The sequence below is a fragment of the Musca autumnalis genome, unplaced genomic scaffold (genome assembly GCF_047663935.1).
Source record: "Musca autumnalis isolate F117 unplaced genomic scaffold, ASM4766393v1 scaffold_4, whole genome shotgun sequence".
Classification (NCBI taxonomy): domain Eukaryota; kingdom Metazoa; phylum Arthropoda; class Insecta; order Diptera; family Muscidae; genus Musca; species Musca autumnalis.
Genome location: NW_027411977.1, coordinates 113,148,065 through 113,161,341, shown reverse-complemented (window position 1 = coordinate 113,161,341; position 13,277 = coordinate 113,148,065). Strand labels below are relative to the sequence as shown.

Genomic DNA, 13,277 nt, shown 5'->3' with positions numbered 1-13,277 from the left:
TACTGCAAGAATTTACTCATTTTCAGTAGTAAAAATGTGTAGATTCTTGCAGGTTCTGGAACAGGCATTTAGAACAGAAAACATTTTTATCAGGAGTCGGACGATACCAACTACGATTCATATACTCCGAATTCTACACACAGTACTGTTTGAGACTACGAAACCCACGTTCGGTCTCGGCAAAATTTTAGCTAAGTCCTGACAAAATAAGTTAAGTCGAAAAAACTCCATCTGATATCCCAATGGTTGTTCCACCTTTTTCTACCTTAATTATACGATTAGATGTTTATGAACTCGATGATATTTAAAACTTTCCAAGGACTTTGACCAACGATTATGCACTTCTGTCGGCACCAACTTAGGAAAATTCATAACTTTTGTTTTCTCGAAAACAAGTACAAAAGTATCAGTCGGGTTTGTCGACACACATATGTATATATATCCCCAACTTGTTTGAGTTGAGACTTTATTTTATAGACAGATCGAATACGGGCTTCATAACCAATATCTCTGTCTTAAAAATTGTGTAGTCAGGGAGTTTCAGAATTTCGTTGTCTTTTTAGGACATATACACTTTACGATAAAACTGTCGAAACATTTGGGTATAAAACTTTGGAAGTCATTCCTTTTGATAGTTATCGTGTCAATCCGTCATTTTAGTTGATCATTGTATAATGTTTGGTTTACATTTGGCGTCTTTTCGTGATTTCGAAGGCGTTTCGTGATTTCGCGCGGAATCAAGCAAAAATTATCATGATTTCGCATACAAAAATTAAATCATCTCATTTCGTGATTTCAGCGAAATCAACATCGAAATCACAGTACACATGATATACAACCCAGTTTGTGACTGAAAAAGTACCAAAAGTTGCAACACTTTTCACGTATCACAATAAACAAGGTAGATGGTCAATTGCTGCAACAAAAAATTTTAGAATCAAAATTTTTAAACAATGTGAAAAAAATATTAGATTACTTTGTTACAATGCTATTTTTCATTGCGTGCTCGTACTTTTTTAATGGTAATGTTAGAAAAAAGAGCGAAATGTCTAAAATTGCTTCCCCATACAAATTTCTTAAAAAATACGGGAACGAAAAATTACGGAAATTGCAAAAACGGCAGCAAATCAACGTATCAGCTAGTTTTACTATAATTTTCGAAATAAAGTTGTAAAGTTCTATATTGTCGTATATTTTTGATGACTAATTCAATTTGCAACAACTTGTTTTGAAAATTCATGTTCGATAAGCTGCGCGTATGCATCTACCTTGATCATTGTGATATGTATGAAATCAACAAAAAAATAAGTGTAAACACCGGGATGTATTTCAGGATTTCGTGAAATCCAGTGGATTTTAGAGCGCAAGTGTAAACTTGGCATAAGATTTAGAGCTTTTGAACAGGAAGCATCGACTTACCAACGAAAAATAGAATATCGCTGTAAACAAAACCGCAAGGAGTAGCATTGGCAAAAATGTCCAATAGATTCTCAAACAGCCCTTATATTGCACTTATTTTGAAATTTTGTGAGGGAAGTATACGAAGATGTTGTCCCATATAGACGCTTTTGGTACTTAATATACATATGTACGTCCGGAAGTTATTTTAGGATGTTCAAACTTTCGGTGAAATCGGATATTGAAATTTTGTATGGGAGGTACCTAAAGGAGTGAACCGATATAATCCATATTCGAACCTAATCTATGTCTCAAAGAAATCGATTTGGACCTTCGACAGTTATTGTGCAGCAGATTTTAATACCATTTAACCAATGTTTGAGCATTAATTTTGTTTGCGGTTGTTTTCAGCTACAACTTTGTAAAATTCAGGTGGGTATGCTACTTATTGCCAGCGTACGTAAAAATACTTTAAATAACATTTCCAATCGTTTCGTATTTTCCATAGTCGAAGGTCACACTAGAGTGGTTTCATTGAAACTTTTAGGTATTCTTAAATCGAGTTCCCCACTACAGCAACTTCATGATTTTACTCTAGTATGTAAATCGACCTAGGAACCCTGGATTTCATGAAATTGTTTCAATGAAACCATCTAGTGTGACCAAGGACATAGGAACAATAAAAACGAAACATAACCCACGCTGGCGGAGTTCGCTGTTTAGTTTCGTTTACATTCGTGAGTGCGAACAAAACAAAAAGTACTCAACTCCACAAGAGCAGATAGAAAACTAAGGCCGCCATCAGACCATCTGCTTTTCACATGTATGGTATCAGCTGTTCTGTATATTAGTATACCCAAAGTGACAACATAGTCCCAATTTACATTAGGCGAGTTTACTTGCGGCAATTGTCAGTTTGATGGAGAGAGAGGTGAGGTATATGGTAACCCTTTGCCTCTCAACACCCTCTCTCACCCACAAACTGACAATTGCCGCAAGTAAACTCGCCTAATGTGAATTGGGACATACATGCCAAAAGCAGATGGTCTGATGGCCACCTAAGTCCCTGTTTATACAGGGAAAGTTGATGGGAAAGAAAATTGAGTTTATGGGCGAGGGAGTAGAGAGGAATAAGAGGGGGTATACACACCTCTGTACTGGCAAATTCTGTTTTGTTTAGTTTTTCTTCGTATACAACCTGAAGTTGGCTGCAGATTTGTTTTTGCATTTTCTTTCATTTTATTTTCTCTGTCGAGAAACAAACAACAGCGGAGACAATTGAAAAAACCATATGGAGGAAAAACTATTTTTTTAAGCAAAAACAATTCGAAATAAGGGGAAATATCAAAATTAAAATGCAATTCAAGGGTTCCTTTAATAATTAATTGTTTATCACACACGTCCATTTTTAACTTTTCATTACAATTTTGCCTTGGCTTTGTTTTTGAACGGCGCAATGAGAAAATGAGTGTGAAGAAGAATAAAAAAAATATAAAATTGACACAAACATGATTTCCGTGTCTAAACAACAAGGAAATTTTAAAAGAAGTTGAGAAGAAAAATTTTCTTTCCAATTTGAATGTCTAAACACGGTCTAAATATTACTACACCTTTTTCACATGTAATTCGAAACATTCCAGTTGTAATTCGTAACATTACATTTGTAATTCGATTATTCTATTTGTAATTCGTAACATTTTATTTGTAATTCGAGAATTCCATTTGTAATTCGAATTTTTCCATTTGTAATTCGAATTATTCTATTTGTAATTCGAATTAATCCATTTGTAATTCGAATTATTCCATTTGAAATTCGAATTATTCCATTTGTAATTCGAATTATTCCATTTGAAATTCGAATTATTCTATTTGTAATTCGAATTATTCTTTTTGTAATTTGAATTATTTTATTTGTAATTCGAATTGTTTTATTTGTAATTCGAATTATTCCATTTGTAATTCGAATTATTCCAATTGAAATTACAAATAGAATAATTCGAATTACAAATGGAATAATTCGAATTACAAATAAAACAATTCGAATTACAAATAAAATAATACGAATTACAAATAGAATAATTCGAATTTCAAATGGAATAATTCGAATTACAATTGGAATAATTCGAATTTCAAATGGAATAATTCGAATTACAAATGGAATAATTCGAATTACAAATGGAATAATTCGAATAACAAATAGAATAATTCGAATTACAATTGAAATGTTTCGAATAACAAATGGAATTCTCGAATTACAAATAAAATGTTACGAATTACAAATGGAATTCTCGAATTGCAACTAAAATGATTCTAATTACATCTGAAAAAGGTGTAAACACATGTGAATAAAGCTTTGTTTTAGAACTAAAAAGTTTTTACAATTTTTACCACTTTTACACCTTTTACCCGAAAAAGCGTTCACGTACACAAAAAAGTCGTAAAATGTTCACTTCTCTTTTAACAAAAATGGCGCTGAATGACGCTCTCTTTAAAAACTTTTTACACGACAAATTTGGGCGAGTAAAAAAAATAGTAACATGGTTGCCGGCGTCTGATTGGCTGATACGCCCACTTTGACATTTGTTCCAGTTTTTTTGACGTATTTTCCATTTTTCCGTTCCCGAACTATTTAAAAAAATGTGTTTAAGAACACTTTTTGTGCAGTTCTCTCTTTTACGAGTTTTACTATAAAAAGTACGGGAACGAAGCTTATGCTTGGTTTACATTTACGAAATCCACTCGATTTTAACTGTCAAATCCATAGGTTAAACGTCAAATGAAATCCAGATGAGATTTCATTTGACGTTTGAGCTATGGAATTGACAGTTGAAATCGAGTGGATTTCGTAAATGTAAACTTAGCATTAAATCAAAAACGTTTGGTGGTTGATAAAATATTCGCTGTGGTATGTTGATGTTAGTTTATATTAGAATTGTATAGTTCATGAACGAACTAGTTAAATTGAACGATTCATTCAAAAGAGCGTATGAAGTAGATCAATCGATATAGTTCATTATAGTTCAATAGCTCACTGAGCGCCGACCGAAAGATTCACGAAGAACGAACTAACGATTCACAATCTAGTTCAGCAAGTCATTCACTTATGAATAAAGTGACGCCGTCTTCTGTGCTAAGTTGTGCCTTCGTAATGTAATGAGTTTGTTTATGTTCTGGATCAATGTGAAGTGTCAACCCCCATTCAGACAACGAAGCGAATCGATTTTTTCGGCGGCGGCGTCTCATCACATGTAAGCCCCGCGGCGGGGGCACCCTGCCAATATTTTCGGCGACGGCTGAATTTCTGCGTATTATGAATATGAATAAAAAACCAAATATGCCATCAAGAAAGGTGACAGATGATGGAAAAATGAAAAATATTGGTCTGTTTCAGAACTGCAAGAATCTACTATTTTCTACTATTTTTTCCGATAATATAAAGTAAAAAATTTTTGCTTTGTTCCAGAACCTGCAAGAAGCTACTAATTTTTACTACGATAACATTTTTTCTTTATGTTATCGGAAAAAATAGTAAAAATTAGTGGATTCTTGCAGTTCTGGAACAGACCATAAATCAAATAAAAGCTTTGTTCCTTTACTTTTTTAATGGTAAGGGTGGTAAAAGAGAAAAGTGTCAAAATTGCTCAAAATTGCTCTCTCATGAACATTTTTACCAGAAAAGTAAAGGAACGGAAAAATGGTAGATCTGGCAGCAATGTCAAAAAGAAACATAAAAAATCAATTTTCGTCTTTTATTTCACAGTTTTTAATTTAGTTTTGTGAGCGTTCGACTTTTTCTTCTGTTTTTTTGTCCATTTTCTTTTTCATTGTGAAATAATCCTCAAACAAAAGTCGAAAAATCAGTTCTGCCATTTTTTACCTGCAGAAATTTTGCTGGGAGCCTGTGGTAGAAGAGAAAGCCATTTTCGATAAATCTCTCCACTTTCACTCTCTTAAAAATTGCTTCCAGTTTTGCCACTTTTCGGGGTTAAGGAACGCTTTGCAGGTTAAAAATGCTATCCTGAGGTAAGTAAAGGAATACAACTATGTACTCTTAAGTGGGGTACACACGATCAGTAGTGCGATTCTCTAACAAATTTTTTGAGTAACCGACAAAAATCGGTAACATTAAAACGCAAAATTATGAATGAAAAGTTCAACAAAAAGTTGACAACACTGTTGCTACGGGAGAACTTTACGACTACTTTTTGTTGGTCGCTAACTTACCGCATAATATCGTTAATCACCGAAATTATAAGCATTTTAATATTACCGACATTTGTCGGTAACTCAAAAAATGAGTTAAAGGATCGCACTACAGTTTTGACTGTCGATTCTTCGGAATTATCGATAACTCTCACATCGCACGGTGGACGAATGCACTAATCTAGCGGCGCGAAATTAATAACTTGCAAACGAATTGAGATACGTCACTGAAATTTGGCACAAACTCAGCTTGTGGGTAATAATGGACCAAATATGAACAATATCGGCTGAAGTTTGGGTATAGCCCCCATATAACGGTACCTTAAGATTTTCGGTATTTTGAGGATTTAAGTCACAATTTCGTAGCAAATTAACTGTAATTTGGTACTTAGGGTTCCTAGTGGTCACAAAATATGTTCATTAAAAATTATGGACATAGGTGCACGTTTTGATATAGCCCCCATGTAACCGTACCTCCCAATTTAAGGTATTTTGAATATCGTGACCACATTTTTAAACCAACTTGGCTGTAATTTTGCATTCCGTGTTCTCAGTGCGTATAAAATCTTCTTACAAAACATTTATGTTTCGATGTAGCCCCTTTTATGGTACCCCCGATTTGTTGAATTTTTTACTTGTTATCCCATATTTAATAACATATTTAGCTATAATATGGTATTATAGTGTTTCCGGTGGTAGAATTCCTCCTTGCAAACATTTCTCAAGAGAGGTCCATATTTTGATTTAGGTCCCACACAAATGCACAGCTAAAATTTTATGAATTTCATGCAAAATCCCTTATTTTAAAACAAACCATTTTCAACACGGATTTATGTGTCGATGTAGCCCCTTTTATGGTACACCCGATTCGTTGAATTTTTACTTGTTTTCCCATATTTAATAACATATTTAGCTATAATATGGTATTATAGTGTCTCCGGGGGAAGAACTAATCCTTGCAAACATTTATCAGGATAGGTCCATATTTTAATTTAGCTCCCATACAAATGCACAGCTAAATTTGTATGAATTTCATACGAAATCCCTTATTTTAAAAGTGGAGTCATCAAAAGATTTGCAAATATTTGCAGCCCTAATGTGGTTATTCCGTATCCAAAGAGTCCAATTTCATTCCCCAAAAAATAATCGAACCTAAGTTCGGCCAAGTTTACAAGATGCACTCTATGGAACAAGCGCGTACAACCCTAAAAACACTAAAAAATTTAATTTTTTGAAAATTTATTGCTATATAACTAAGTACCTCCAGACCCCAAACTAATTTTTATAATTTAAATCACACCCTCTGCTATTAATTAAAAATAAATCTTGTCCAGTTTCATTACGAATTTATTTAACATTTAAGCAAATAAGAAGTTAAATTTTTTGCAACAATTTTTTAAAATCTGATGCAGCAAAAACTCTTGTATTTGATGGTGAATAACTGAGTGAATATTTACAACAACAAAAATGAAAAAGCAAAATCTTTGTCTGCAAAGTGTCTGTAATCGATACAATGGAAAATATTTCGCAATTTTATAGTTCGCGCTAGTTCCATGGAGTGCATCTTGTAAACTTAGCCGAACTTAGGTTCGATTTTTTTTGGGGGGGAATGAAATTGGACTCTCTGGATACGGAATAACCACATTAGGGCTGCAAATATTTGCAAATCTTTTGATGACTCCACTTTTAAAATAAGGGATTTCGTATGAAATTCATACAAATTTAGCTGTGCATTTGTATGGGAGCTAAATTAAAATATGGACCTATCCTGATAAATGTTTGCAAGGATTAGTTCTTCCCCCGGAGACACTATAATACCATATTATAGCTAAATATGTTATTAAATATGGGAAAACAAGTAAAAATTCAACGAATCGGGTGTACCATAAAAGGGGCTACATCGACACATAAATCCGTGTTGAAAATGGTTTGTAGGAAGATTTTATACGCAGTGAGAACACGGAATGCAAAATTACAGCCAAGTTGGTTTAAAAATGTGGTCATGATATTCAAAATACCTTAAATTGGGAGGTACGGTTACATGGGGGCTATATCAAAACGTCCACCTATGTTGATGGAAATATTTTGTGACCACTAGGAACCCTAAGTACCAAATTGCAGCTAATTTGCTACGAAGTTGTGGCTTAAATCCTCAAAATACCGAAAATCGGATAGTACCGTTATATGGGGGCTATACCAAAACATTAGCCGATATTGTTCATATTCGGCCCATTATTTCCCACAGGTACAAGCTGAATTTGTGCAAAATTTCAGTGACGTTTCTCAATTCGTTTGCATGTTATTAATTTCGCGCCGCTATATCAGGGCTTTCGACCACCGTGCATCGGTGTATATAAAAGTTCTATTTTTTAATTTGTTCTGTATTTCTCATGGTATAACAAATTTAAGGTAAAGTTAATACTACAACAAATACAACTCGAACAACAACCACAAAGGAATTTGTTTTTGTTTGTGACGTTACTGCCAGTTGTATTTGTAAACAAAACAAGGAAATGTCTATAAATTATTGGAATTTAAAAAACTAATAATTTCTCACATTTGGTTGAATATTTTGGAAAACATGAATGAAAATTCGTTACATTTTCAATTTTTATGTTTCCGCATCATTCCACTAAATGCATAAATTCTCGTAGAAAGTAGAATTCTTGCAGAAAAGTTTGGGGTCGCTGGAAATTCATAGAAAAAGGAGAAGTTGTTTCAATGTTTTGTTTTAGAAATCAAAGAAGCACATGTTTATTAGGGCTTTTTTAAATTTTAACAAAATACCTCACATATTAACAAACGTTGTGTCGCCTCTACAAGCGGTGATTCTGCGCGGCTTATCGTTCGAACTTGGAGGAGGTTACATATCATTGATATGAAGAAATCTTTCTGGGAAATGGTTTTTTCCGAATGATATATTTTTTTCTCAAAAAATATATGTCCCTAACGTACATCGAAATAGAAATAAATGTATAAAATGTCATATGAAATTTGACACTAACGTTACAACCCAGTTCAGTCAGCTGTGTATTGCTGCTACCTTTTCTTATTCTACCATGTGTATTTCTGTATATTTTTTATATAAATCTCTGGGGGAGTGTTGCCCTTCTTGTGTATAGAAAGGCTTAAATCTATGGTGTCGGGTTTAAAGTTCCATGGTGGATATATCTGTTTAGGAATCCGTTTATTATTAATTGGTATATTTATTTATTTATTAATTTAGAATATTCTGGACAGACCGAATAAATTTTGAAAATTTGGTTTATAAAAAAAGCAAAAAAACCAACTGATTGTCAAATAAATGCTCTGTTCCAGAACCTGCAAAAAGCTACTACTTTTTAATAAGATAACAATTTTCCCTTTATGTTATCGGAAAAAGTAATAAATATTAGCTCTGTTCCAGAACTAAAAAGTTTTTACAATTTTTACTACTTTTACACATTTTGCGTTCCCGTACACAAAATTTATATGAAAATCGTTTACGACTTTTACAAGTTTTACGACTTTTACCACTTTATAAAGTACGGGAACAGGCCAATTAGTAGATTCTTGCAGTACTGAAACAGACCAAAAAATGTATCGCCCCCGTACTGTGGAATGTGATCCAGGCTTTATACATGTGTTTTACCGTCATTCAAAATGAACATGTGGCAACATTGAGAACAGCTGATATATTGATTTGCTTTGCTGTGTCATTCTAAACAAGTTTGAATTGCTTTTGTCGCTTATTCGTAACAAATTCACTCTAATATTCAAATAAGTAATTTTTTTGTTATTTATTGAAGTTAAATAAGGAAATAAAAAATGAATAAAGTTATACAACAACCGCATAACCAAAACAATCCCATTGTATATCTTGATATTTCCGTAGACAAAGAGTTTGGTAAGTTTCTTCTATTGTTTTTTTGTCATTTTTATTTCTTTGTGCAGAACTTGTCGAGTACTTCCATGGGCGTTCAAAATTCCACAATTACCAATGAAATTTCTCATACTTCTACAGTCAACCAATGCAATATGTGTACCATTGTAAAGGCTGCATTTGAATTTCCTTTAAACTTTCACGTATGGACAGATGTTAAATGTCCCTTTTAAAAATGGAAAGTTTTTCCAACACACGCTAGTTGCAATCAAAAACTACACAGCTTTACAATGATACACATATTGCCTTGGTCGGCTGTAGAAGTATGAGAAATGTCATTGGTAATTGTGGAATTTTGAACGCCCATATCTCGGGAGGTTAACAATCTTGGACATGTGAAACAAAATAATCTACATGGGGCTTGCCGATGTATCCAAAGTACAAGGCAGATCTTTCATATATAGCCGGCCTTCGGCCGGAATTTAAGACTTCTCCTATGGACAGGAACAAATCTCGGCTAACGCGAACAAAATTTTCCTTCAAACCGAATTTTTTTTATCAGCGATCCGAATCCTGTCCGTATATTCAACTTATGCCCTTTCTTTGCCAATGACGCAAACTTGTCCAGAAGATCGACCACTTATAGTAATATACACAGCAAAAAGTTTGCCTCCAAAGAGGCAGTTAAATCATATGTACAAGTGATCTGGAAGTGCATCAAATTATGCATTTTCACTCATGATTTTAATAAGAGCGTGACTACTGAAAGATGCACCCCATTACACTGCATTTTAACTGACCCTTTGGCACTGCATTTTAACTGACCCAATGTAGAGCACTGATTTTTAAATGAGGAATTTTTAAAGATATGTACATTTAGGTATGACTCCGCATTTATTGTCCAATCGAACTCAAACTTTGGCAATCTTAAAATCTAACAAAACTAAACATTTTAGAAGGGTACCGAATAAAAAGATCAGATATCGATTTTTTCACTTTGAGTTAAAACAGGAAAATAACCAATTATTTGTATATTTACAGCTGGACGTATGGTAATAGAGCTACGTAAAGATGTTGTACCCAAAACGGCAGAAAATTTCCGTGCGCTTTGTACTGGTGAAAAGGGTGTTGGGAAAATGGGTAAGCCATTACATTACAAAGGCATACGATTTCACAAAGTGACCAGGGTGTATGTGGCGCAAAGCGGCGATGTGATCAATAACGATGGAACTGGCGGTGAAAGTATTTATGGGCCGATTTTTGAAGATGAAAATTTTATATTGGATGTAAGTTTATGTTACTATTCATTTAATTTATACAAAGCTCATGTATGGATATGGGGTGTAATATTTCTGTTTTGGAATGGTCTTTGAGTTATTATCTTGGAAGGATACACATATATAAATATCTTCTTAATTACTTTTCCGAAGGATAAACGCAAAGTATATTTTGAAAATCTCGAAATGTTAAACTAAAATGGACATGTCTATTGTCTCGTTTTTTGCTCTTAAACTTCAGAAAATCACAGCAAAAACAAAAGTACAATTGCATTAAAAAATTTTGTTAGATGATAATGTTATAAAAGGAAAAATATATTTAAAATCGTAGATCATGAAGGCCTTCCACACTAAGGATGTAGCTAATTTATCTTGGTCCCTCTTAAAAGTGGTCACTGCCGTCCCCGTGGAGTCACCTGGGAGCTACCTTCAACATCCGTTTAAGATAGTGAGATAACACGTGACGCGCGTTCACCCATAAGAACGATAAAACCATGGGTTGGGCGTCGGATTAGTAACGTAACCAGTGTTCGAAAATAAACAGTACACTAAAATAACGTACCGCTCCAGGTACGGTATTACTAAAAAATATTTTAAATATTTTTATAATAAAAACAAGTAAGAAAAGTCTATAGTCGGACGGAGCCGACCATGGGATACCCTATACCACTATCCCTGGACAATCGCTCTCCACGGAACTTCTTTTCAATGATTGTGAAAATTTAATTATCAAATATCAGAGATGTAATGTATAATACTTATGACCAAAACCAAAAAGTTATCTAGCATAACAAAGACATTTTTGTAGCAGGAAAGGAAAATTTAGTTCAAAATTTAGTTTGTACGCTTCTTCTTCATCATAAACTCAAACTTTGTTTAAAATTTTGAGGGTTATTATTTTGACTTACAGAGCCTTCTACAAAATTTGTTAAAATTTTGTTTTTGGTCTATTTCATCCCCTGAAAATTTTACGATCATCACCAAAAACTAATCATTTCTATTCTGGCCCGAACCCAACCTCCTTAAAAAAATTCGTTACAATCGGTCCACAATTGCGGCCTTAAGCATGTTTACAATTTTTAATGGACGGACACACATCGCTAAATCGCTTTATCTCGTCGAGATATGAATTTTGGCATACCAAATAAGGGGTCTAGGACGAATATTTTGTGGTGTTACACTAACTTTTGGAGAGACAATATGTAGCATTGGATAAAAATGTGGTTCTCTACACAGAACCCATTATATATTAGGCAGTAGGCCCGTTATCTAGCAAAAACTTTATTGCAATTTACATCAGAGGAAAGGTCAGTGGTTTTTTTTCCATATGTAGGCTACTTTGCGAAATTTATATGTCCTCAAGGAATTAAAATATCGACCAAAAATAAAATTGTTATATTTTTCATACAAAAGTAATGATCCATTTCACCCGCTAAAGAATATCAGATCATCATTTAAAATTGTAGGCATCTTTTTCGACCTATACTCTTACCCGGTGCAAAATTTCGTGGCTATTGATGTATAATTGCGACTTCTATCGAGTTTATTATTACACTACAAACAAATAACAGAATATATTAAGCTGTAACTCTGTTATCTGATCATGCACACCAACATAATTGGCATCAATTGAAAGGTCAAGCGTTCCACTTTCAAGTATATCTCACTTGTCCGGAATGTCACTTCCAGGAATTAAGATATAAGCAGTATATTAAAAATTTTCACAATTTTCACACAAAAGTTTTGGTCCATTTAACCCTCTAAATATTATCCGATCGCCATCTCAAATTGCAAGCTTCTCCATACCTTATTTAAAATTACGCGTTGATCGGACTATTATTAAGACATACAGAGCCGCTAGAAAATTGGATAAATATTGTTTTTGGTCCATTTCACCCGCTAAATATTTCACGATCATCACCAATAAGAATAGGGATCTATTCTGATCTGAACCCGACCTCCATACCTCGTGACGATCGGTCCATAATTGCGGCCTGGAGCGTGTTTACAATTTATAATGGACAGACGGACGGACGGACGGACACACATCTCAAAATCGCTTTATCTCGTCGAGATATGAAGATTGGTATACCACATTGGGGGTCTCCGACGAATATTTCGCGGTGTTACATGAATTTTTACCAAAACAAACTTATAATACCCTTTTCCACATTGTGGTATAGGGTATAAAAATTCAAGACTAATTGATATAATCTCCATTTTTTATTATTTATAAACACTAAGAAAATTAGTAGAAAAAATTAAAATGAAAATTCGTGAATTTTTAAATAATTTGCATGAATGAATAAAGAATAATATTAGTTATTGGTTCAGAAAATTGTAATAATTCACATTAATTTTACCTGTACCAAAAAGTATCAAAGTCGGAGCATTAAAAATCACAGTGTTTTGCTGATGAATGAGGAAATGTAATAGGCTGCTTCAGGGACGTACGCGGAGGGCCCATGGCCCCCCCATTATGGTTTTATCGAACAAAATTTGTTAAGCTACTATAACATATTATAACATAAGCTTTG

The 13,277-nt window shown here is 33.7% G+C and overlaps 1 protein-coding gene across 1 annotated transcript in view; it reads left to right on the top strand.

Annotated features, from left to right (window-relative positions):
* The first annotated feature begins 9,280 nt into the window (after window positions 1-9,280).
* Cyp40 (Cyclophilin 40) overlaps window positions 9,281-13,277 on the top strand; it is a 36,910-nt gene continuing 32,913 nt past the window's right edge. The window contains exons 1-2 of the mRNA XM_073982359.1: window positions 9,281-9,487; window positions 10,505-10,749. Coding sequence (XP_073838460.1) covers window positions 9,409-9,487; window positions 10,505-10,749 — 324 coding nt within the window. The 5' untranslated portion in view covers window positions 9,281-9,408. The remainder of the gene's footprint in view (window positions 9,488-10,504; window positions 10,750-13,277) is intronic.